This window comes from Zosterops lateralis (genome assembly GCF_965231275.1).
Source record: "Zosterops lateralis genome assembly, chromosome: 14".
In the NCBI taxonomy this organism is placed as follows: domain Eukaryota; kingdom Metazoa; phylum Chordata; class Aves; order Passeriformes; family Zosteropidae; genus Zosterops; species Zosterops lateralis.
The window spans coordinates 10,371,019-10,397,754 of NC_139774.1; the positions used below are offsets into that span (position 1 = coordinate 10,371,019).

General features: G+C 44.8%; 1 protein-coding gene across 3 annotated transcripts in view; it reads right to left on the reverse strand.

The window, feature by feature from the left end:
- KLHL3 (kelch like family member 3) overlaps window positions 1-26,736 on the reverse strand; it is a 49,257-nt gene that overhangs the window by 19,985 nt on the left and 2,536 nt on the right. For 2 of the 3 annotated variants that reach the window (XM_083871550.1, XM_083871551.1), the window contains exons 2-6: window positions 21,364-21,480; window positions 18,286-18,392; window positions 13,075-13,196; window positions 5,317-5,479; window positions 2,638-2,747 (exon numbers count right to left, since the gene is read on the reverse strand). In XM_083871550.1, the coding sequence (XP_083727676.1) occupies window positions 2,638-2,747; window positions 5,317-5,479; window positions 13,075-13,196; window positions 18,286-18,392; window positions 21,364-21,480 (619 nt within the window). Of the gene's footprint in view, window positions 1-2,637; window positions 2,748-5,316; window positions 5,480-13,074; window positions 13,197-18,285; window positions 18,393-21,363; window positions 21,481-21,583; window positions 21,606-26,736 lie in introns of those variants that run through there. The other variant, XM_083871552.1, reaches the window with a different exon arrangement.

Consider the following 26,736-nt stretch of genomic DNA (forward strand, 5'->3'; position numbering starts at 1 on the left):
ACTCTATGGAGCAGAAGGGTAAAAGTCTGGAATATCCCCTCTCTGCATACTGCCTATGGAAAGAGCAAGCCCAGATGTTTTCCCAGTGTCTTCTGCCAAAAATCCATTTGTTAGAGACTCCCTAGAGTGAGGGCCAAACCTTGCATCAGCTTCTGCTGCATGTCAGCAGCATGAGACAATGAATCAATTACCAGACTCTGTGTAGAATCCCCAATCCAAAAATTTCAATCCTTAAATAATTTCTTTAGCCACTGTTCTGCATTGGCAGCAGACCATTCTCAAGTCTCCCCACTTCACACGTCTTTAGTAAATAACAAATAATTATTATTTTTATATATTTTTTAGCTTGCAAACAGTAAAAAGAGCCAATTAGGTCAGGTACAGAAAACATTAATAAAACTGTCTTCCAGGTACTGCACTCAGCTATAGCAGAAAGAGCAAGGAGGGGCAACAAATCTCTGCCCTATTCTGAAAAGGCCTGCGTAACTGCAGAGGCTGGTACAACAAGGAGGACAGAAGAGAAAGGAGAAGAATCCTTGGGTGATGAGGAAATGCTTTCACCACTTTACAGTTAAAATATATTTCTCTGCTAGAAGAGAATTTTTGTCATCCAGATGGCCTAGGGGTATAAATAAGCCAAATTTGGTGAAGATAAGGCCATATTTTATTAGGCCAATTGGTATTAGTTGCTGGGTGGCAGAGGAACGGGAGAACACACAAATCCCTGAGGCATTCCAAGGGCACTTCTCTCTCCCTGATGCTGGCAGGACTTGTCTCTAACACTTCCCAGTGATCCAGGGATGGCAGGGCTCTGGCTCACAGGCTACAGTGCATGTATGAGACATAGCAGGAAGAGGAGCAGGAAAACTCCTTGTGAAATCTGGCTGTGACAATTAAGCTGCCAGATTTCTGAAGTATTTTGCACATGCATGCACACAGATTGGTATGTGTATGTATAGACTGGTATACACACATCCATACTTTTATATAATTTATTTTATAATATATATCTCAAACATTAGCAGATAGGAAGAATAAAAGTGAGGAAAATGGCTTGTCTGTAATGAAGTTAACATGAAACAGCAGCCTATGAGTCTGTCCTCAATTTCCAGCACTTCTTTGAACTCCAGCACATTTCATGTTTATGTTCCATTCCCATTTTCTGCCTCTCTCCTGTTATTCAGATCTTTTGTTTTGAATGTACAGCTTATGCTTACATTTCCTTCCACTGCCTTGCATTCTCAACAATCTTTCCTTTTACAAGTTCTTTTACAGTCAGCTAAAGAAATACTGGGTTTGATTGTGTAAAGCTCAGATGAGGGAAGGAGCATTTTGATTCCCCTGGGCGCAAAGCCAATAAAAGCTTTTGAACAATGCTGCACAGGACTGGAAAAAATTGGTTACTAAACTTGCACTTCCCTTTGCAGGCTTGCTTGGCTCAGGCAGAGTGATTCTGCTGGGAGTTTGTGCCATTTGCTGCTTCCCTTCCTGGCCCTGCCCCAGTGGTACCCCACAGCCCCCACCAGCCCCACGCCTGCAGAAACGCACCCGGAGCTGCCAGTTTGCTGGCTCAGGACCAGCAGGGAGCATCCTTGTGTCCACACCTCTTGTGGACTAGGACTTCTGGGGGGTTTTACAGCCCCTCTGGGCTCAAGCACCTGCATGTCTGCAGCCCAGAGGGGCTGAGCAGGAGGAGGGCACACATGAGGATGTGCAGCCCAGCCAGCAGCAACACCACACTGAGGTCCAGCTTCAGCCCACCCAAACACAGGCATCCAACAAGGGCACTGAAGCTACAAACCACAGAATTCTCAAGCTCTCCTGCAGCCTCTCACAAGTGACTATTTACATTTAGGAACATGGTTTAGTGGTGGACCTGGCAGTGCTGGGTTAGTGATTGGACTCAATGATCTTAAACATCTTTTCCAACCTTAATTATTTTGTGACTTAACAACCTCCCCACAGTGACAATTTGGAGATAGGCTGAAGGACTGGAGGCACATGCCTGTCCCCAGGAGCTGCAGCAGGTCATACAAGCAGCTCAGACCAGAGAATGGGGCTGGAGCTTACCAAGCTCCATAAACACTGGTCACCCTCCTCCCCAGGACTCCGGACTACACAACATGTACAGAATGTTTCAATCAGAAAAACAACATCAACCACTGCCTTTTTCCCCTTTTTTATTAAAAACATTGAAGATACTAGAAAAATATTTCCTTCCTTCCTTTTGGTTCCAGGCTTCCTTTTGTTGTTCTATCCAGCATGCTACAGAAGCCAATATTCCTCTCCAGCCTAATGAAATTCACTTTTTTTTTTTGAGGTTTTACAGCAGGTATTAAATGCTTTACAACAGTAGATTGGAGTTTCCTAGCTTTCCAGAGAGGGAAAGTAGTTGGTTCTGAGCCCCAGGGCTTTTAGCATGATATGGATCTGAGAGTCATAACTTCCTGCAAAGAACAACCGAGTGAAGGTCATTTTTATGTGTTTTTAGGATTCACATTATTTTAATCTTCCTTTCCACATGATCTCTGTTGGAGAATGGCCCCTAAGGAGCATATCATGATAGCAGTTCCTGGTGTAAGATCTAGAAACAATCCAGCATTCTTACATTCACTCTTGCTATACAATTTACTGTACCTTTTCTTCAGAGGAGACTGTGAGCTTGTCACTTGATATTAAACTGCAAACCTGGTCCAGACTAAGGCTAAGAAATTCTTCTCCTAGCATCACCTCAGGGAAGTGCTGCTCTGTTCAACAAATGAAAAGGGGGAACAGAAAATTATAATGAAATCCATGTTTTCAGTCAGTGGAAGGACCACAGCATTCAGAGAACAGCTCTAGGCACAGCTCTGAGCACCCAAGGCAGACCCACAGCAGCTGAGAGTGGAACACAGACAGAAACCAGCCTCAGAACAGGATAAAGGAACCTGATGTTATTTCAAGCAGCAGCAGCCCCATGAAATACTTTAATAAAGGACACTAAACTTTCTGAAAAGCCACTGAGAATATTCCAGTGGCAAATACAGTTGGAAGTGGCAACTGAGACAAGGGCCAATATCCAAAGGAGTAAATAACCTGGCCACCTCAGCACTCACCTTCCCAGCAGTTCTCCACTTTCCACTTAAGCCTACAATTGTACAAACTCCCTTTTTTGCCTCCAGATCCCTCCATACTATAACTCTGAGAGCTGCTTTAAAACAAAAAGCACATCACTTAATATAACCCCAAACTGGAAGAATTATGACTGAATATCATCAAATCTGTCAAGCTTTATATCTTGCCAAAAGGCACACAAAATAATCACTTCCTAAAAAATAATTTCTAGGTCAAATATGTCATTAGCCAGTTGCAGCAATTTTAGTTTTGCAAGAATTTCTTACATATACTGCCAATTTAATCTCACCTGTCATTTGCTAAGTCCCATTTATCTTTGGCTGAATTACAGAAACATGAATCTCAGACACGTTATCTGAAGCAGCTTCTTTCAAGTTCTAATTCTTTGAGAAGCTCAGACTCCTGTATCCAAAGAGCTCTCTCTGCAGCAAGATCTGCCTTGAGTTTTCACATCTGCAGTGCTTTGCCTGACAAAAAGCAGCACCACAGGGACACGAGCTGGCATAACTTCCAGAGAGGAGGTTTTTGGAGCCCCTGAACAGCCCCTCACCAAAGCTGTTGCTGCAGAACTCCCCAGGCACAGACCCTCCTTGCTCGACTAAGAACCAAAATCCCACAGCTAAGCCAAAAGCTCTGATTAAAAATAGCAGCATGTGGATAAAGTTTAATACTCTGTTATGCTGGAAATATATATATATGATCTAATGAACTCTTTTGGCCTTAAATACTTAAGAGACAGGAAACACTCCCCACACAATAAGCTGGATGCACTCTGACTTCTGGGCAAAATCTCATATTCATTCATTCTGGACTTGCATCTGGCAGCAGAAGGGTATGTGATCTCTTGTTATTAGTTGGAAGCAAGGAAGAATATTTACTGATTTTAATAAAGGAACTGGTGGTGCCCACATGAAAAAGGCTCCTTCACCTACTAAAGTTATCCATTGGCCAGAACTCAGCATTTCTCAAGTAACTGAGCTCATGCATGCATGGACTCTTGAGCTTGGGGACTTCTGTCTTGGTTTAAGGCTGTTACATAAACAACATAGTGAAAAGAATTTTAATGGCATTTTTATTAATGGAGTTCCATTAACATTACATGGGCTGCTGTACTAACTGGGACTTATGAAAGCCAATAAAACAACAAAGCAGACCTTCTAATTGCCAAACAACCAAATAAATATAGAGTGAATGCACTGCTTGTTGGGTTAAAGATTAAACAGGGCCTGGAAACAAGGATAATGAGATATTACAAGCAAGCTTTTATACAATTAACCATTCCTTCCAGAGTACCTTTTTCTCCAGGGGATAATACAGCCAAAGCAGCTGAAAAGGTTTTAGTTTTATTTGCAGGAGAATAGGGGTGGACTCAGTGGATAAATTTTTATTCCACTGACCCTATTTATGGTCCAATTAAGGGCAAAACTGTTAATAAGGAAAAAATTGCAGGACAGAGCAGGTGCTCTGGGAGACAGCAGGTGTATGTGTCCCCATACAAATTATCAGAAAACAGAAAAACCAGCTGGGAGAAAACTATCAGCTTCTCCCAGCAAAGGTCAAGGGCAACTCTGCCGGAGGAGACTGGAAAGTGCTGGGGAATTCAGAGCTTGGGGCTGGCTGAAAAAGCTTTACATTTACAATGTAGAGGAGAAATGCTGAAAGCCATTGCCTGCACCTACTTATTGCAACCAAACACATTCACTCCCAAGGAAGTATCCTGCCTTGGGGTAAGGGGCCATTGCTGCACAGATCAGAGCCTCAGACTGCATGGAAATTTTAGCTGAGTGCTCCAAGGATTTAATTTTGCCCAGTGCCATTTACTCCTACAACAGAAATGCCCAGCAGTGCCTACTGCTCTCCCAGGGCAGGGTCCATGGGGAGGACACCAGCACACCAACACTGAGCTGATGCACAGGCACACTGAGAGCTTGCCAGGATCACACTCAGGAACTGTTCTGTGGGCTGAGATCAGAGGATCAGGCTTTTTACCTCCTAAGGTGCGAGCAAACCGCATTTCGCAACTTGCGGCATCACAGAGAGAAGAAGCCAAGAACCCAATAAAGGTTGGGTTCCTTTCTTCTTGTCCTTGGGTTCCTTCCCTTCCTGTTCTAATCCCAGAAGTCTGAAGACACCAAGCAAGACATGCTGCTGTAGCTGGAGGCAGGCCAGCCCCACACCCAGCCCCAGACCCCCTCCCCTCACCTGCGTAGGCGTTGGCCTGCTGCAGCAGCTCGGTGCAGGCGTGAACGTCGGCGAAGGCGCGGATGCCCAGGCAGTTAGTGGGGTGCAGCTGGGACTGCAGGAAGTCACAGCAGTTTTTCCTAACATCCATCAGTTGCAATAAGCTGGCAGCTGGCAACAAAACCTGCAAAGGCACAAGAGGGGGATGAAAGCAAGCAATGAGGAGGGATTCACAGTTTGCACAAATTGGAGGCAATTCCCTTTCCGACAGGGACACATCCCTGAAGGGTTATGACAAGGAAGGTTCAAGTTTCAGCTCTACCCACATGCAGAGGATTCCTGCTCATGCTTTGAGACATGAAAATGGTTATCCTACTCTGGGCTATAAGTGGAACTCTTCTCACAGCTTCTCCCCAGAAGACCTCAAGGCAAAGTGAGGACAAGGTAGAAGCAATCACAGATGCTCCTGAATTTCAATTTCTGGCTTTGCTGCAGGTAGGTCCTGCACACAGATTTATTTTTTTTCCTCAAAGGGCTTTATATTATTTATAAGCATTGCCATCAGATTCAAAGCCCATAGCAGTCCAGCAGTCCTCAAAACCCCGGACTTTGTCACTTCCAACAAAACCTTATTGGCTTGTGAGAGAGGTGCCCAAACAGTCATGTAAGAGAGGGGGTTCCCAGGAGCTCAAGCAGGTTTTGGTGACAGCAAGACTGTTGGGAAAGACAGGTCAAACTATTCAAATCACCAGCTCTCATTTACACTCACACAAAATGCTGGGGACACTTGTGGATCATGGCTGCATCTGAAAATGAGGTACTGCTTTGCACCTCCAAAACTAAGCACAGAAAAAGGAGACAGAAACGGATGATGAATGTGATATCTGCTGGAATAAAACACCTTTAAGGCCAGTGAGAAGGACAGGAACTAGAAAACAAAGTCCATCAGGACATTACAGCCTGTGACATCAGCTACTTCCTTTCTTACGTCCAAGAGCAACTGCAGACATGTCTTATTCCAGCTCTTTTGTATCTCTGGCTGCCTCACACATGTCCTTCTAACTGGGCATCTGTGCTCACCATCTGAGCACACATTTCCGGAAAATTATTGCCAACTCCAAAAAAAATAAGCAGCTGTTAAACAAAACAAATAGGTTAACAGCATTCACCTCCCCGGATCCTGGTGGCAGCAAAGGGATAGAGATGTTCTCTCCCAGTCCCTGCCACCACAGTCCCATTCCACACCAGGGCAGGACACTCACAGCCTGCTCCAGGTCTTTCTAAGCAGTTGCTGTGTTCCAGTCCAGCCCAGCTGTACAGTGGTTGACTGCTGCCAAGAGCCACCTCAACAGGCAACAATAACAAGAGAAGTCAATTAACCCAGGAGCCTGTTTTAGCCCAAGCCTCTTGATGACAGGAGCAGATTAGTTTGTGGCTTTGATTAAGTCAAGATAGCAATGCTCTAGGATTGTGAAACCTAGCTGTGAACCACTTTCTTTCTAGCTGAACCATTTCTGAACACCTGAGCTACCTAAGGGCTTTGGGTAGCCAAGTCAGACTCCATGCAAACCATCTCTTCTGGCCATAGACCAGAGCCTCCTCTGTGCACCCCCATCCATCCAGGATGCATGCCTGCCAGTCTAGGTGGGCTGCTTACCTCTGGTGTCTGGGATATTGCCTCCAGAGCAAAAGGAACTCACTACCATCACAACACGCACCTGGACAAACCAGTGCTGCTGTTATGGCCTGTGCTGGCTTGAGAGGTAGTGCAGACCGAGCCTTACACCACTTCAGCCTTCAGGAAAGAGGCATTATCACACAGCACTTCTCAGAAATAGGATATAAAAAGCCTATCAAGAGATGGGGGGATTTTCTCTTTCTTATTTCCCAGCTGAATGTCTCAACACTCATCTTGTTTTTACCAGGGAAGGCGAAAAGCAAGCAAAGGATTTCCGTGAGAACAAAGTCTGTTTCCTTTAGAAATAACAAGAGGAAATGCCCTGCCTAAACATGCAGCAGGACCAAACTGCAACTCCATTAATATCCAGGCAAGTTACTCACATGGCTCTGGATTTGGCTCTTAATATTTGAACTCCAACAGCCGTGAAGGATATAGTGAGAGCTGGCTTCTCTACCAGATCTGCCTCCAGATCAAAACCCACTCATTTCTTGAAACTATGTCAAAATCATCTGCTATTACTACTGAGACTGACTGCTTTGCTCAGTTTATGTCCAGAACCTCATCTATGGGGTGTGTGTCAGAAATATATACACACATATAACATATAATTCACCAGCTGTGCTCTGCAGACTTCACACGAATTTCAAGTTTTACACAACATTGCCTGTGCAATTACTTCCATAGACCTTTGATGTCTCTAAACGAGAAACATCTTTCAGCCAAAAGTGCTGTACATATAAGGTTCATTCATTAATGCTGGACTGCAGAGGCTGGGGTTAATTCCCTACTGTGACAGAGCCTTACAGGTAACCTTGGCCAAAAGTTAACTTACATCATTCCTGCTCTGCAAAACTGGGAAACGAGTATTTCCCCTAGGCAGGGGGTGTATTAAAGCTTATAAGCAGCTTTGACAATTTGGTCAAATTGGAAGGCAAATAAAAGTACTGGCTGTAAGCCTCAGCTGCACATCCAGGGCCACAGCTGGGACTGCACATCTGCCCAAACAGGGAGACAGCTCCCAGGCACCTGCCCAGAGAAACAAATGGATTTTGTGTTTGAAAGGCAGGTAAAATACAGTTTTAAACAAGCTGCTCCAAACAGCACAAACAGTGGAGACAGAACTACATTAGCCTAATGTGGCTTTTGAGTACAAGGGTGGCAATTAGGCTTTATTACACCCCAGCTGCTCCCAGGCAGCACATGGGCTGAACAACAGTACTTCCACTTAAATGTTCCTCCTGAGGTGACACAGCCCAGGTAGAGGAAGGTGTGACAGCATCAGGGAGTCAAAAAACCTTGTCAGGGGCAGGAGATGGACAGAGCATGTAGAGGTGAGAGGGAAAATGGGGGAGTAACTGGCAACTTCCCTCCTGAGCTATCTTCTCCAACTTCAGATACACCATCCCTTGGTTAAACAGTGAAATAAAAAAGTGAAGACATGCATGAGGCACAACACAGTGCTCTGGTGCCACATCCACAGGTTTCTCCTCAGCTTTCTATTAGGCCAAGCCAATTTAAAAGACTTTCTATAGGTTTAAGGAAGGGTCCCCAACCCAGAGGAGTCAACCCTACAATGGCCCAGGGAGATGCACAGCAAAGAGCTTTCTTTGGCTCCAGGGTGGAACACAGCCCTAATTTATTGCTGAAAGGTGCTCTGCCTCACCCTGGGCTTGCACCTATTACAGCTGCAGCTTTTGGACTGAACAGGGGAAAGAGAGATGGACTGACCCATTTATAAACCCTTTATCATCAAAACTGCACTTGCCAGAGAACTCTCTTTCCTTGATGTGAACTCCTAAGTGCACAGGGAAAGCTGAGATGCAGAAGCACTTTTGAAACAGAAATATTGCAGCCCCTAGCAAAGCTTTTTTTCCTCTTTTCCTGAGATATTTTTATGACAATTACTATGCCTGCAAAGCTGACAGGTTCAATATCTACTTCCTCCAGACAGCTGATTTCAGATTTTGTTCCCTGTGTATGAGCGATATCTCAAACTGTGGCAGTACACAAGGACACCTCACACACGTGGTCCATGGCACATCATTCCTAACAACTTAATTGTGAAATCAGCTTAAACAGGACTTTTTCCAGGGAATCATTATAACCTGAGTGATAATGACTTTCTTAATTGGGAGGGCAATTCTCAGGCTGCTTGCCAGTAATGAAGTGCCATAGGAAAGGCTGGTTGGGACACTCTAAGGAGGGACTGTATTCACTGTCTAGAGCCAGAGGTCCAGGTGTTTTCCCAGCACTGCCTAGGACAGAGGCCTGCTCCCAAATCTCTTCATTCAGCTCTGCTCAAGGACACGATGAAGAGTTTCTCCATCACTGAGCTGGTAGGTTTGACATAAAAGTTGGAAAGGAGGCAACAACGTAACCACTTCAGCTGCAAAATCAAGCCCTAATTGAAAAATTCAGTTAATTGATATGTTAAAAGCACTAGCTACCCCACACATGTAGAGAGTAGCAGGCCCTGTGCTCTGATGTGTGTTTATGATTTCCATTGAGATCAACCCAGGAACCTGAGCATCTGTGAAGTTCCCCGAAACACTCATTTTAGTTTTCCTTCCTTTTACAGAAACTGCATGACACAAACTTCCTTCTAAACAAATGATCAAGCTCCACCTTCAAATGAATGAGGTCTTTATATAATGCATATCAAAACTTACAACCAGCCTTAATGTGGGATGCAACAGAGGAGGAACAACAGAAGGCAGCAGGTGCAGAAATCCCAGGATGGATTTTCCTGAAACTACAACATGACTGCAATAAAGACAGAAATTCTGTCTCTGCTCCATGCCTTCCAAACAAGTGGGAGGCTTAATCCCAAATACATGCTCACAGGTAAAACTTCTCTATCATCCATCTGAGCCCTCCTACTGCTGTACCTATACTGGCTTGAAATCCCACTCTAAGAATGAAGTTCCAACAGATAAAGCAGGATTGCATTGGTTGGAGTAATTCTCACCCACGTACCCCAGCAGGGTTAGAAGATACTATTCCCTCCAAATGAGCTGAAAATCCCCTTTGCCTTCACATTTGGAACATAATCTTGAGAAGGAATTGGATGAACACCCCCAGGAACTCACTACACAGATGATGACTGGAATTGACTGTACATGCTTGGCCTCTTGTACAGGTCTTTCCTTACATATAAAACAAAACAAAAGCCTCTGTGTCATCTCATTGCACAATCAGCTACAGAAATACTTGCTTAGAAAAAGAGTCCCACCCCCTGAGCCCATACCAGGCCTATAAAAGCAAAAAAATATACAGGTTTCTATTAGGAAAAAAAAACAACAAAAGAAGTTGTTAAAAGGCTTTTTGTGAAGGGCTGAGCACTGGTCAGCATTCAAACACACTTAGGAACATTCATTCTGCACTCCATGGGACCTTTGATGTTCATCTTTTTCTCACTTTTATCCTGCTCTCATCTTATTTTTCTCACTGACAAGATACTGTCTTTTCATTTATTCACAAGTTTTGATAGCTTGGCTGTACCTGCTCAGTTGGTGTCATTGAGCAACTTTTTTTCCTTCTCATAATTTCTACAGTGAGATTACCTGGCACCTGTACCCAGAAATTGCTTCTTCCAGCTACTGAGAAAGTCTGAAGAACTCCTTTAAAAAAATACCATTGCCCAGCTAGAGAATCAGAACAAATGACAAGGAAATAGGAGAGCCCAGGAGAAAACCTGCTGGGAAAAGAGAAAGTCTCACTGTGCTCAAGTAGGGCTGCAAAGAAACAAACATTCCTGGAACAGAACAGACAGGCACTGATGAGGTGCCCTTCCAGATGGATGGATGGATGGATGACCCAAAGCTGTGCAGCAGGAGGATGTGGTGGGTGATGCAAGGGACCAAACCTGCTCACTTCTTCCTAACAGTGACACTGCTAATTCAGACAAGAGACTACAAGGAGCTTAATTTTTGTTGTTTTTAGCCTTTACTTCACGTGAAATTTTCCAACAAATCACAGAATATTCACTTCTGTAACCTTTTCTTCTTGTAGCTGGAGGTGAATATTAACCTGTTTATGGCATTTTGTTCAGAGTAAAACACCCAGAGATAAGATGGAAATTTCTCTTTCTATTGCTTTCATAACACAATTATAATAAATTCCATAAAACATTTTCAGCATGAACACTTTAAACATATAATAAAATTTAAACTAGTCAGTTAATCTTGCAGCAGATCAGCTTCATTTCTTAGCTCCTATGAATTAATTTACCTCTAGCCTGAAGAGTTAATCACAGAGTGGATATTGAAATAAATGCTGCAGTAAAAGGACCTGCTTTAGTAGATTGAGAAAAAAACACTTAGTATTCAAAACTTACAATTTTTTATCTTGCTGTCTGAGAGATGAAAGCCAAAATGTTCTGCTTTAGCTCCCTGTAATCCCTAGGCCACAGAAGGCAGGCTTTGGTTATGTTTTACTGAAAAAGAAGCCTGTCTAGTTGCTCAGGAAAGGCAACACCTGGACTTTTCACAGACCTTCTGAGCAGGATGGAGCTGCCTCTCCAGCCTGCTCCAGCTCTCACAGCACTGCTAACATCCGACTGGAGCATCAAAACACTCCCCTGAGAATGCAGCTGAGGTCACTGCCCAAGCCCCATCCAAGGCAGGCTCAGCAGGTGGGATCCTGAGCTCTGCACATCCCATGTGCCAAGTGGGAGCTTCTGGAACACCCAACACCCAGCAGGGTGTAAGGAAAGCACACCTCTCCCAGAGCACACCTCTCACTGAGCATGTGGATATAACCTCCATATATCCCACAGAAACAGGGACCAGCCTCAGTCCTGTTTGTGTAAATGTCATTTCTCCTCCAGCAATAGGAGATCTCAGAGGTGCAAGGAGCTCCATCCCAGTCCCCCAGTGAGTGAAGACCCTGATGTGGGTCACACAGCAGACAGCCAGGCCAAGCTGCCCAAAGCTGGGTTTGAGTCTCAGCCCTGTTGCCATAATGGCACCTTGAAGGTCTCCTCACTGAGGCTTCCCAGCCTCACTGCAGGGCAACCAGGCTTCACACTCAGGGTGACAGCTGCCAGGCTGAAAGCACACCAAACAGTTGTAAAACCAGAGGGCAGAAGGGGCAAGACAAGGCCCCCACAGATTTAGGTCATGAAGGATGGCAAAGGGTTGGGCTGCAAAGTGACCCTAGCTCAGGGGTTTGTCCAAGCTCCTGTGGGAAGAGCAAGAGGTCAGCAAGAACCTGCACTCTGCCTGAGGGATCAGAGCAGAAGAGCTCACAGCAAGAATATCATTTCAAGCAGAACCAGTCTAATTTTGCCATGTTAATTAGGTCAACAGAACTCTCTGCAGCATCACTGACATAGACTTGCTCCTCTGGCAATGTCCAAGTCAAAGCAAGGAAGACAACAGGCTCAAACTGCCACTTGCAAACAAGAACAGAGACCAACTGAAAAGCACATTCACACACAAGCTCTCAGCATCCCTCCCAGACATCAGTGGCTAAGTGCAGAGCCTTTTTCTTACCATAAATACAAGCAGAGTCAAAGAGCTTTACCAGCAGCCACAGCCATGTGACACTGCAAAACACTCTCATCCTGAGCACCCTGCTTTATTTGAAGGCTGCCTTTTAATTACTCCTTCCACTTCTGAACAAATATTTACCTCTCAGAAATTCAAGACAGAGCATACACACAAAAAAAAGGAAGAATGTCCTCATTTGAACAATGTATTCCACTCAAAGCTCTGTGAAACAACTCAGACTACCCAGAAGAATTTAAAAACCAACAGCCACATTCATCTGCCATGGCCTTAAAACATTTGACTCACTGCTTGTTTGAGTCTATTCTGACCTTCGACAGACTGACCCACAAGTCAGCACAGCTTCTTGGAAGGCAAATGCCTGCTCTTGTTGTAAGAGCTCCACACAAAAGCTAAATGCAACATGACTTAAGTGTGGGGAAAGCACTAAAGTGCCTCAAGACTAAACAGAGACTGGAAGCAGCTCTTTTCAAGCTCAACCTTTTACTTTCTGCAGCCTGGGGACATCCCTCACTCCTGAAGAACCTGGGCCTTTGAGTTTCAAGCTTTTCCCTTGGTTCTCCACAGGAGCTGCTGCACCAGACCTACCTGCACATTCTCCTCTGTGACCTCGATCTCGGCGGTGTAGATGTAATCAATCAGCTTCCTCAGGGTCTGCCCATCCACGTCTTTTATCTCAATCTTCTTGGCCTTACTTTCAGACATGTCTCCTGAAATTAATTTCAAAAGGACAGTTACAGTTTGCTCTGCAGGACTTTGCTCCCCACACATCCAGCACATTCTCCTGGTGTGAGACTACAAGACTGCCTGGCCCTACCCCTCACCATTGAAGAACCACCAGTGAGATTGCCAGAAGCCTCCTAATGCCACCTAAAAACCGACTCAAGATTGAGGACACTGGTGTTAAACAACAAAAATCAATAAATGCAACAAACTCAATTTCTTGACAGAAAAGAACTTGCCATGGTTCACTTACATTCAAACAAATACAAGAGCTAAAAATAAACCCCCAGTATGTCCCTCATGTCTCAGTACAGGGAAAGACTCAAAAAGACTGTGGATGTGTCCTACAAAGGCCTTTGAGAAATATATTTATATATATTTATTAAATATATTTTATTTTTTTTTAATATATATAAACATATGGATAGAATGAGTATGTTGCAACAGCTACATTAGGGTATTTTGTGGTATACCCTACATTGAAAGCAATGAAGTGCTATTCTTTCTTTAGAAAGAAGTTGAAACCTGCTCAGGAAAACAAGCACATAGGCCAGCAAGCTTCTCTCCTAAATTACCCTGCTGTAAGCCATCCATCACTTACACCTTGTGCATCCACACAGAAAGATGCAGTTCTCATCTCTCAGCTTCCCAACCTCACACCTTTGGACCCAAACTGTATCCACTCTCCAAATCTGTAACTCAAAGGCATGTGGAACTAGAGCAATAATTTCCTCCCTGAATATACAAGTAAAGCCCCTTAGCTGTGTAAGAGCCTATTCATGACCCAGAGCTTTATGCACACCTCCACACCCAGGAGCAACAGGAGCACATCAGAGGAATAAAAACATGCAGTGGGGAGGAGAAAGGACTCCCCACAGCCCTTCCAGCATCCCCACACAGGGTGACCTCACCCAGTATTTAATCACCAGGATCTCCACAGAAAAGAAAGAACAAACTCCCAAGCGGAAAGAAAAATGATAGGTGGAAAAACAAAGCTAAACAAAGGAGAGCATGAAGAAATGCCAATTCTCAAACCTGGGCATGAATAATCACTACTCTCAGAAATCTGGTGACTCAGTACTGCTGTGGGATTAAGTGGAAAAATATTTCCTGCAGCCTATAGAAGTAATTACAGCCTACATCTCCGTGCAGCATTCCACAAGACGTGGCTGGGCACAGTAAGTGCACAGCACAGAGTCAGATGATAAAGAGGGCCCAAGCTGGGGCAAAACCTGGATCCTGCTAATTGAACTTTGCTGACTTTCCTCACATGAATAAGGAGGCAAATAATAGGAGTGGGATGGGACCATGAGTGTTAGAACAGTCAACAGCATCCCAAGAATTGAAATAATATTTGCCCCAAATTCAATTTTTAAAATTGAATAATAAAATGCTATTCAGAGAAGCCCATGAATACAAATGTACCAGTACAAAGGGATAAATGACCTACATTTGGGAGGCCTTCAAAGCAGGTAGGACTTTTTAATTGACAAAATGTCATCTTCACACACTTCCTCCCCCCAGAAAACCCCAAACATCTCCAGAGATGAAAGGGTCCTTCTGAGGACAGACCAGTCCCCACCAGCCCTGTGGTGCTGGAGGTGCCTGTAAGAAGCACCCACCAAACCCCCCTGCATGGGGAGGGCAAGTGAAGCCCAGAGCCCTGCAGGACCCTTGGTGTGGGGAGGGGCTCAGCCACACACACCCAGAGATCGATGCAGAAATAGCCTGGAGGGACCAATCTGATAACATCATCTGTCGTGGCATCCATGTGACACAAGCAACAAAAATAAAAGCTGTGTGGGCTTCCCCTCCCACCAGTGAGCTGCCAGCCCTGCATACCAACAGCCTGCACTGCCTCTGCTCCAGGACCAGCCCAGGCACCCCCGGGAGGGCAGCCTCCTGTGCTGTGTCCACAGGCAGACAGGATCTGAACTTGGCATGATGGAGCCCCTCCCACCTGTCACAGGGAGGACATGTCTCTAGTGCTGTGGAATGGGGAACAACCTGGAGACACCATGAGTGAACCAAGGCAGGGGTTGGTGCAGACCAGCAGCAGCCACCAGACTGCCCCTTCCTCCAAGCACAGACACAGGGCAAGCCTCTGGAGCAGCTCCTGGGCAGCTGAGTGCTGGATCATTGAGGGCATCTCACCTCACACCTCTTCAGAAAAAAACCCTACACCCCATAAAACACAACTCCTAGGGTTTCTTTCATAAGTCAGACTCCAGCCCTACCTGATACCTTAACTACAGAATAATCAAATCACTAACATCTCTCACATGTAAGGGCTGTGTGAGAAAGGGCTGCCGTGCATGGGGCACTGCATAGACCCTGTCCCTGCAGTGCTGCAGCCAGGCAGACACAAGGGACCAGGTGGGAGGGAGCAAAGGCAGGCAAAACAGGCAGGGTGGCTCTGAGCAGACCCTCTGTAGGGGTCAGACTTTGCAGACACCAGCCCCTCATGGAGGCATTCCTTTCCTGCACCACACTCATCAGTGTGCCTTTAGCCAGCAGTGCCTTTACCACTCCTCTCTGCTCATCAGGGCAAGAAGAGAGCTCTGTTCTGTCACAAGATAAACTACACTCAAAACTGCAGAGCCCATGGTGATGTATTTACCCAGCACAGCAGCCTGCCCTGCCTCCTACACATTGCATTTCCCAGTGCACAGCCACAGCTTTGGCTGTTTCCTAAGTCACAGATGTGCTGAGGGAGAATATGAGTGCACTGGATTACAAAACCCCAGCCTCTCACACATGGGGTGAGTGTTTTGAAGTAGCACATAAGACATGCAAGGGAGGTTTCTGCTTCCCCCTTCAGCACTTCCAAAATTCCTAAGGTATCTGACAGGAGCAGTCCTAGCAGTGTCACTGAGATATTTGTTATCCTTTCTGAAATGATTGTTTTTTCTTTTAAATGGACAGAAATTACTGTCCCAAATCATCCCCACAGAATAGTGCCAACAAGGACCAGCATCCAAAATGCTCTTAGGAAGCCAGCATGGAAAGTGGCACTGAGGAAGTGCTGGGTCCCATCTCTCCTTCAGCAGTGGAAGATACAAATGGAAAATGGTCCCTACCCATTTTCAGACTTTCCAGGAATCCTTGAAAGAGGAATGGCTAACCAGAGGACACACAACGGATTAGGAAAGACTCCAAGGTTATCACAAGGTCATTCATACTCCAAAGTCAGGCCCAGGTGACAGTGACAGAGCCTGCAGAGCAAGCAGTGGGTCTCAGTGTGGTTTCCTCTGTTCACAGCTCCACACTGATCACTCACTGCTCACTCCTGACTGCTGGCACTGCTGGGGGACCCCTCCAGTGGGAATTCATTGTGCACCAGCAGCTCCTGCAAATACCCCCAAAGTACAGCTGAACCTGAGCCCTTGGCTTCATCACTGCTGTGCAGTGCGAAAAAAAAAACAAGGTACAACAACCAGCTCATGCTGAAGCTGTGATTTTAAACTGTCCCCTTGCAGGGGAACCCCCATGCAGCTGGAAGGAGATCACACACTCTGTCCTCTCAAGAGAGAGATCCACACCTTAGGAATTTGGGGATAGCTAGACTGAAAGCAAAGGGAGAGCTGGTCTTTGCCTGACCTTCTGCCCCCAGGGACTTGTCAAGGGGAGGGGACAGGCAGCTGCTGAGGCTGTCACCCAGCCCAGGGGAGCTCCAGAGCCAGCCACATGACAGGTTAGCTGATTACTGTTTAACTCACAGAGTGAGGGATTACACGGCCCAGAGAATTCCTGCATGGAAACATGAGCAGCCCTGCACCACCACCTTCCCACTCAGATGACCTCTAAGGATCAGAGGGTTTTTCCAGGAGTTTTTCTTTACTAAACTCTTCATCAGCATCACAAGTCGTGGTGCCCTCACAGGCAGCTGCTTCTCAGCAGTGTTTGCTCCTCTGCCTCACCACCACAGCCAGTACCAACTTCAGGGTACAGCACCAGTGCCCCAGAAAACACAAATGCTCTCCACCTTAGCTCACCACACTGATAAAGAAATCATGGGGAGCGTCACATCTCACCCCACATTTTACACCTGAGGTTTTCCCCCCCATCTCCATTGGAGAAGGAAAAAAGCTTCACTAACTACAAGCTCTTTCCTGAGAAATGCTGCATTCTGCTTCCAGCAAAATGAATGAACTAGGTCTAATCTCAAGGCTTTTAAGGAAGAAACAAAGCCGAGACCACAAGCAAATGAACATGAAACAGGGAAAAAAACCCTGAACCTCATTTATGTTGGAGCTCAGGAACAGTAACAACCACTCCATGGGGTGTACAATCATTTTCTTTGTATTTGTCAGTTCCTATCCTGGAAATGAGGGCAAAAAAAGGGAAGGAAGCTACAGAGTTTCTGACCACACTAATTTTACTAGAATGACTTCAATAAGCTGCTCACTCCCCTCTTTCAGAACTGGCATGGCTTTCTTTGGGGTTTTTTTTGCTGACCCATCTGGGCAAAGCCTTTGAGAGCACCTGCTCCAGTGATTAGAGGAGGAATTTTGTCCTGCTCTTCCTTTTCTTCCTTTCTGTCATTACCAAAACACACTGGACTGCAGCAACTCACCCTAAAAATCTGGGCTGCTAAAACACACTGGGATCAAGAGAACAACAGTGTTATTTCAGGCAGCAGAAAAAAGTGCCATGGGAGATTAAACATTTGTGACTGCCAAATTAGTATCGGCAGGACTGAGCCTTGAAACTACAACTCCTGTGCCAGCAACTTCTTTGATGTGCACCACGAACATTTAGGGCACAGAACACGTGCTCGATGATAATGTTTTCATGATCCAAGGTCTTGTTAGGGGAAAAAAAAAACCTAACCCATAAAGCAGTGAGCCAAACCCCACAGTAACCTCACAGTGCCCCACATGCTATCCACTCACCCCACAGGAATTGGTCAAGGATGCCCAGCATCACCCATCAAGCACAGCAAACTGCAGACCCATCTGTACCCCTTCTCTCTCAAACCCCTTTCCTGCCTGTGCTGCAGCTCCTGACAGACACAGCCTCAGGGCTGGGCACTGCAATGGCAGCCCAAGCACTGTCTGGGGTCAAAAGCAGTACCTGTAAACATGGCACAGAAATAGGGGCTGCAGGCTGCCAGCACCACCCGGTGAGCTTCCATCTCCACGGTTTCGGCCACAATCACCACGTCGCACAGGAGCCGCTTGCTGGGGAAACACCACAAAAGACAAAGATCATTTCAGAATTCCCTGTCAGGCTAAAAGCTACATCACTACTGCCCCAAAAAGTGGAAGAGACACCATTGCAGACACAGCACCTGAGCTGCTGTCAAATCCCAGGGGAAGGTCCTCTAATCCCTCAGTACCAGCTCCTATCACTGTTTACCTACAAAGCAAAGCCTGAATCCCCCTGAGGCTGCAGCCCTGCCTGTGGTTCTGCTTTCCCCAGGGGAAAAAAAAACCTGGAAGCCAAACGAGGCATACATGCTGCCCAAAGAACAAAGGGTAAGCAGCTCCTTCACCTCTCAAACAAGCAGGGCTTGGAGAAGGTGTAGAAGAGCTTATTGAAGATTTGGGCAATACTTGGGGCCAGGCTCTAGTAGATGTGTAAGAAATAGCCATGCAAGGGAACACCAGCATCACTTTTGTCTTTCCACAGGGAAAAGGTGGAGTGGAAAATGAAGTGATTTCTGTACTTCCTTCCATTTTGTCACTAAAGAAAGTGGCCACCAAAATAATTCCTGGCACTGATAAGTGCAGAGGCTGCCTCAGCCATCTGCCAGAGAGGAGTATCAATCACTGGAGTTTATCCATGGGCCTGAGGACTTCATTTACCTCATGAATTAGTCTGGGATTAAAGAGTCACTGGGATAAAGAACAGGGTTCCAGACAGAAACCAAAAAAAAACCACCTTCTAAGCTCCCCCACTGACTCATTGTAGAGCTTTGGAAAAGTCACTTCATTAACGAGTGACCTTTTCTACTTGCCCCACGTATGTCCTTTGAGGATTCATTAGTTAATGTTTGCACAGAGCTTCGCAGATGCCGACAGCAAGAAGTGCTCAGCCTCCCAATAAGTTGGTTTAAGATGCTTAAGCATACAAATGCAAACTAAGGGTGTTCTTTTCAAATGTCAAGCCCGAAAAAGGATCAGTGTCTGTAAAGCTAGATGTTGCCTTCTCTTTGGAAATACTTATCTCCACACTGGACTTTGTCTTTAGGAAACTGCATTATCAAATAAACATACACAGAGCTTCTAAGGGACCAGCTATGTCTCTTCTTCTCCACATATTGAAATATGTGAAAAAAACCAGCTGTGAAATGGAGGGTTATAGTTGGAAAGCAGAAAGAAAGTAGGAACTGGCATTCTGTACTCTACATGCATTCAAGTTTGCAAGAGGGAAGGGCAATGAGGAGGCAATTAAGGACCTCTTAATGGAAGCTTCCTCATTTCTTTTAGTTTATGTAAAAGGTGCTCTGTTCAATTCCTCTTTGGGCTACAGTAATCTAAAGTACCACTCATAAAATTAATTTCATCTACATTTGCAAACTAAAAGCCTAAGTGGCACTTGGGGACATGGTTTAGTGGTGGCATTGGCAGTGCTGGGTTAAGGGTTGGACTCAATTATCTTAGAAGTCTTTTCCAACCTAAAAAATTCCATGATTCCATATAGTATATAGGTTAAAGGCTTAGCATGATTTTTCTAGACCCTCTGAATGAGATTTCTGGATGCATGTGAACGAAGAAACTATTACTCAAGGCATCTATCAACACTGATTGCTGACAGCTTAACAGATGCCAAGCTCAGAGCGCATTCAAGAGGTGTGAAAACCATACATTCCACAACAGCAACAGGAGCCAACAACAGCAACAAAAAAGAGTACCCAGGAGATGAAAACATTATGCAGGTGCTTAATGGCAGCTTTCATTTCTCTATACTTTATCTGTTCAGTATTGCCCAAGATACCTAACCACAGGCGCTAAGAAACATTATCTGTCTCTCGTTATTCTTCAATTAACAAAGGATTAATAGCACAATAGATTTTTGAATATAGCTGCACAAACCTTTAGTTTCAGATCCTTTGCTTTCAGTACAAAGAAAGGGCCAGAAGGATGTCAGTTAAAATTAAAAAGTTACCACATACCCTGTTTCATATAATAGTTACAATATTTCCATTTTGTTCCTATGCAACAGAGAATCGCTGTCAGATATCTGTGGAAGGAAACATTTCCAATCCTTCCCCACACTAGAGAACGTGTGTATTAGGAAACTACTTAATCCATGGAGAGTAAGTAGCTATTACAGCATCTTTTGATTATTTGGAGCGTGCAGAAGAGCAAAAGCTGTTACCTGCTCTCATCACATCACCTCAACAGTTGGGGAGCACATGCATTCATGTGTGCAACACATACTTTCCATAAGAATTCTTTTTAAAACTGGAAGGGAGAATGAATCTAATGAAATAGTCAGAGAAATGATCACTGAACTTCTGTCTGGTTTGTGGCATAACTGCCACCAAGAAACAAGTCAGTCTGAACCACTGCCACCACACTGCTGATGTGATGACAGCAGTTTTTTCAAGGCTGTGTTCACAGATATTTTTTCAGCCTCTGTTCTCACTGTACCCTCACAGCTGTGTTAAGACCAAGGTGTTCTCTTTTAACTAATATCAGGATTTTTCAATTTGCAAGAAGAGAGCTGACATCCTTCCTGAGTACTTGCCTTTTTTTTTTTTTTTTTTTTTGCCCCTTCCTTTGGAGTGCTAAGCCCAGACTGAGTGATGCTGCTAGTTAAAGAGACTAAGAACAGTACATTAATAATCTTTGGTCTGTAATTATGTGTAGGTGTCTTAATGTCTGTAATGTTCTATTATTGGGTTTCAGACCCTTATCTCAGTTAAGAACACAGTTTACAGCTGAATTTGCTGTAAGTAATGGGAAAGGCTAAATGAATTATCATCTATAAATGAAGGCTATGGTTCAGATAATGTTTTTGGGAAGATAGAGGTCTGAGATTGGGGAGAGCAGCCCACCACAAAATTTTAGCTTCCTGTCTGTTGATTAATCCTCTACATGCAACCATTAGCTGTAATAAAAATGGCACAGACTATTTCCTACGTCTCTCAATCAGCACAATTCTGCTAACCCAGAGAGGGTGCCCAGTAAGTGAAAAGTGTACCTCCGTAATTCATTCATGACCTTGAAAGCCTTTCTCATGTGAGAGGGATTGACTGTCACTGTGCGCTGGTCCTTTTCATCTTCAGCTGCCTCAGAGGAACGGGAACTCTGCTTAATGCTAAAAACAGGGACAAAAAAAAATGGAGTAGAAAGTTTGATTCACTTTAAAAAACAAGCATCCTAAAACTGCAATGCAGGGTATTAAGCATAGAGTTACTCACAAGTCAGTTAGTCAGTTTAGGTTCTCCACATGAAGCACATCAAAAAATGCAGATACTTCTGCATGGACGTTGAAAGCCAACTCAGCCCACATTTCAGTCAGCAGGGAAGAAAAGAAAAAAGTGCCAAATACCTGAGGACAAAGCCCAGTCTTACAGGCTTCAGGCCAGGAAAGCAGTATAGGTTGAAATTCAAGCCAGAACGTAATTGCCTCACTGAATAGAAATAGACTTCAGCACTGGAAACTACAAGAGTGCCATGGATTTTTTTAACATTCATACAGAGAAAAAGAAGATTAGCCTTCAACGTCCCATCTGAAAAAGGCAAGCACACAATACATGATTTGTATCTTCTTTAGAGGCAAGTAGAAAAGGGCTATTAAAACTTCCTGCACAGCTTTGAAAGCTTTACTCAAACCACTTTTCATTTCAGAAATAAGTCTATTTATTGCCACTGAAACATATGGAATGAATTATTAAACCTTTCCTACCAGAACCACCAGCTACATAGGTAATGTCAAACCAGAGGCACCCAGCCATGTGCTGTGTTTAACCAGGCCAACAGGTGCCTAAGGCACATACGTGTCCTCATTACTTTGTTGGGAGCATTGGCTCTTTGCACACAATTGACAGCAGGTCAATATCTCTACCTCCCTCATTTGAAAGCCTGTGAAACAGCTCAGAGCCAAAGGCTCCCACCTGTGAAAGGAGCAGCACTTTGAGGCAGGTCCCTGTTCAGCTCATGTCCAAGGCTCACCCCTCAAACCCCTGGCAGGCAAAGGCAAACAAGACAAGTCAAGGAGGGCTGTCCATGCCAAAAGCCCTGAGAACGGCAGATCTCAGGAGGCAACTCCATCACCCCATGTGCCTGACTGGAGACTTTCTCAGAGCTTTTCCTTCCAAAGGACAGTCTCCTTCACCTTTGTCCCCTCCTCCCTATCACCTTTCTTAGTTGGACTGGTATGATAAAGAAGGCTTAATCGGGTTATATCAGCAGTCTGGACAACCCAGCATCCTGGCTCTCTGGTGACCAGCAGGTGATATCTGAAGAAGGGCAGAGGAGGGAAGTGTGGAAGGATCCTTCCAAGAACACCCTGTCAGCTTCTGTCAAGGTGTGTATGCATGTACACATATATCTATATACACACATTGACTTTCCCTTTGAAGAACACATCACTCACTATTTACAACCCCTTGGCAGTGTGAAGGCCTGGGTAACATTACATCCTCCCCACTGCCTGCTCCTGACCAGTGGCTGTCACCATCACCACACAAAGCTCCCTGCCCCCCCAGCAGTCTTTGGTGGGCAGCACTGTCCTTCCTCAAGAAGCAAGAGGCTGAGCAGCAGCCAAGCTGCACACAGCTCAAATCCACGCCTGCATACTGAGCAGCTCCAGCTTTGTGCCTGAGACAAAGGTTAATGCCAGAAACCAGCCAAGTCCAATTCTTTCACTTTGCTGAGCGAGTGAAATGTTTTCAATCATAAGTGAAGCCACAAGACTGAGCACAACATCACTCAGCACATGTCCCAGTGAGGGGGACAACTTCCCAGACTCTGTTACAGTCGTCATCCAATTAGCTTAGTATGGCTGGATTAAAGGAAGAAAAATCAGAAAGGAGAATATTCATGTTAAGTATTCAGTATTCAAGGTACTGGTACCAGGCAACAACACAAACAGCTTTTCTATTCCTGAAGAGAGCTGAACTCATTCTGTGCCACACGTACTGCCAAGGTGTTCATGGACATGGAGCTGTGCTGGCACTTGGCTCTTCCCCAGCTCTGCACACTCCAGTGAGGAAGCCTCCTTGCTCCAGGGACATGGCCAAATCCAGCTGAGCCTCAGGGCTGTGTCTATCAAAAGCCTTCACTGAAACTTTAGGCCAAGTGAAGTTTGACCACAGCTTTCAACACCCCAGCATAAACCCTTGATTTTTAAACAGCTAAACCTGCCCCTGTGGCATGATTGAGCCAAGAGGGGGGAAAAAAGGCTCTGGAAGTACAAGTGATTTAAAGGAGCTCTCAGGCTCCAAAGCTGGAACACGTAGAGGAAGCAAGCAAAGTAAACAAAACAGAAAAAAATAATTAAAAAGAAAGTGAAACCAAAAGGGAGCATCAGGGAGAGCCACTCCCATTGCAGGACAGCTGGATCACCACAGGACACTGCTCTGGGCAGCCTCACAGACACCTCACAGACCCAAAATCAAGCCACACACAGAGAAATCATGGGAGCTCTTTAATAAGATAAAGCACACTGCTGAGATTTATTTATTAGCTCTCCAGTGCCAGAGACCAAAGATGTTCAAACTTTTCTGCTGGCAAAAGATACAGTTCAAAGAACACAGCAAGTCTCACTGAACACTAAAGTAAATGTCAGGTCAACAAGCCTTCATAAAGCTTCAACTCCACCAACGTTTGTCTGTGTATTTTAAAAGCAAAAAAAAACTTGCTTCAGGATTTTGGAAAAAGATCAATCAGCTCTTCCTAAAAAGCAGGAAAGATAATTTTTAAAAAAACATCCTAAAAGACATCCTCAGCTTAATTAAAATGGGCAGATTCCAGAATTTGCTAAAGGCTTACCATGAGAAAATACTGCAGATCATCTGGTTAAAAACTTGTTTCAAAAAAGATCAAGATATGCTATTTAAAGTTTTTTCCAAGTGACTCATATCAAAAAAACAGATTTGAAGAATTAATGGCTAAGAGCCTTTAACTCATCTCTAAGACTGATTCAGCTACCATAGAATCGTGTTCCAGTAACAGACAGGGGATGATTTTATCTGGGAGAGATATTTTACACCTCCATGCACATACTCTCAGAGATCACTGACACATTTCAAACATAAAAATGCAAGAACCTAAATGCTCCAAGCAAATGCACCCTGCCAGAAAGCAAAAGCTGCCCCTGAGAAGACCAAACCATTACGTTTCACAGCTTTTTCTGAGATTTGTCCCCCCTACAAGGCTAAGAATTACTACATTTTTTACACTGTTGTTATTTTAATGGATTAAAGCAATAGGGTCCTCTGATCAAAGATACCAGCCAAGACTAACTGGACATGCTAGAGCCCCTGCACTCCATGACCACAGGGATATTTCCCCCACGTTTGCCAAGCTGATGTCCTACTACAGCAGCAGGACTCGTGAGCCAGCTGCCAGGAGCAATTTGTTCTATTCCTGGGCTATCCGAGGCCGTGCACTGAGTGAATGGACAAATGATTTAATTTCCCTGGGCCAGATGAACATCCTCTTTACAGGCACAGCAGGATGCTCCTAAAATGAGCAGAGAGGCTCTTAGTTTTAGACAGTGCCAACTCCACTGCCCCACCTGCAAAGCCTTTCCATGATGTCCCCAAGTAGAACAAATGAACCCCAATTTGAAGGTGCCCAATTAAGCCAGTGCAGCTAATCACTACCTCATTGACACCGTGTTGCTCCTCTCCAGGACCCCCTAGCAGAGCTGGGCTCAGGTTGCTAGGGTCCACAGCCCAACTCCTGCCCCAGTGTGGCCACAACCCAGCTGACAGGTATTTTAAAAACCCAAACCCACCATTCTGCTGCCCGCATGTATCAACTATAAAGTTGCGTTGCCTTAGTTACCAGCAGTAATTACAGATGTCTTTGTAGATTATGTGAAAGAATAAAAGCCTTCCTTAGAGATAAACTGTCCCCTGGCAAGATTATTGCCGTGCAGAGAGCTGGTAAACCCCAGGAACAAAAATCCCAGCTCTGCCAAATCCAATCCTAACACTGGCTTTACGGGAGCCAGGAGTTCACCCTGAAGGAAGGGCAGATCTCAAATGCAGTCTCCTTCAGAGCACAGAAGGGTGAGTTTCTGCTCATGTTCCTGGGAGAACAGCCTCCAGGCTCAGCTCCTGACCCAACATGAACACCAGGGAGGTCCCCCTCCACCAGGCTGTCACACTGGGGAGGTGATGGGACACCAGACATGTCCAGCCCAGCCTCATCCCACTGTGCATCACTGGGGGGGTCTCTGGGAGCTGCTCTCCTCTCCTGCTTGAGCACCACAGGCTGAGCTCTGCTCTCCTGGCTGGCCCCCAACACCACAGAGCTTCAGCACCACAAGCCTGGCCAAAGGCTCAGCCAGGCTCAGTGTCCTGCATGGGCAATCCAGCACCTCTGCAGCAGCCTCGTATCCCTGTACTAACTTAAAAGTGCCTGCTAACCATAAATTTCCAAAGCCTGTGGAGCTTCTTTGGGGGATATGTAAGAATCATCACCAGAAAATGTAAATCTACAGTTTCTAAAAGGTTTGACATCACTCTGATCTAAAAACCTGACAGATGCCCAATAGCAGTCAGTAGTCTTCAAAACTTTAACACCTCTACAAAGATCAACAGAGTTGATCTAAAATAATAATTTTAGTCTAAGCACAATGAAAAATCATTTTACTTTAACTGGCCTAATTCTCTGTTTAGAAGCAACACCTCAAATCACAATGCATTATGCCCAACAGTTTCATTCCTTGAGTCACACAGACACAGTAAGGAAAACGTGTCAGTGTAATGGCATAGTCATAAAAATCTCAATTTCTGAATTTGTCTTTAGGTACATACAAAGACGTTTTAAAAATTGCAATTGAAGGGATCCACATACTGAACTGGGTTTGAGAGGATTTCAGAGAAACGCATTATCATTAAAACATATGGGAGGCAGCATAATGGAAAGGATTATTTTTCTTTTAATAGCAATATTATTTTCCTATTTTGTTGATTTTTTTTCAGTGCCTACATCAACATGGAGACATTAGCTTAGGAAAACACACAACTGGCATACAGCAGATCCCTAAAAGGGTATTCATATCAAAGGAGACCTCAGGGGGAAAGAAGACTTTGGGAACTAGTGAGAAGAAAAGTCTTTGCTGACAGTAATGGAAACAACATAGAATAACTCAAATATGACAATACCATTTGCTTTCAAAGGCAAATATTGTATTTCTCAAACAGACACCACAGACTACCTTCACTCAAATACAAAACCACAGGTGTTTTAATATTTTAACAAAACAAAAACATTCCAGAGTCTTTTTTCCTATTCAAACTCAAAAACATCTTGCAAATTCAGAACCAGAGTATCATGCTTAACTGTAAGTCTTATGCAATTTCTCCATAAAATAGAAGTCCCAATCATTTTGCTA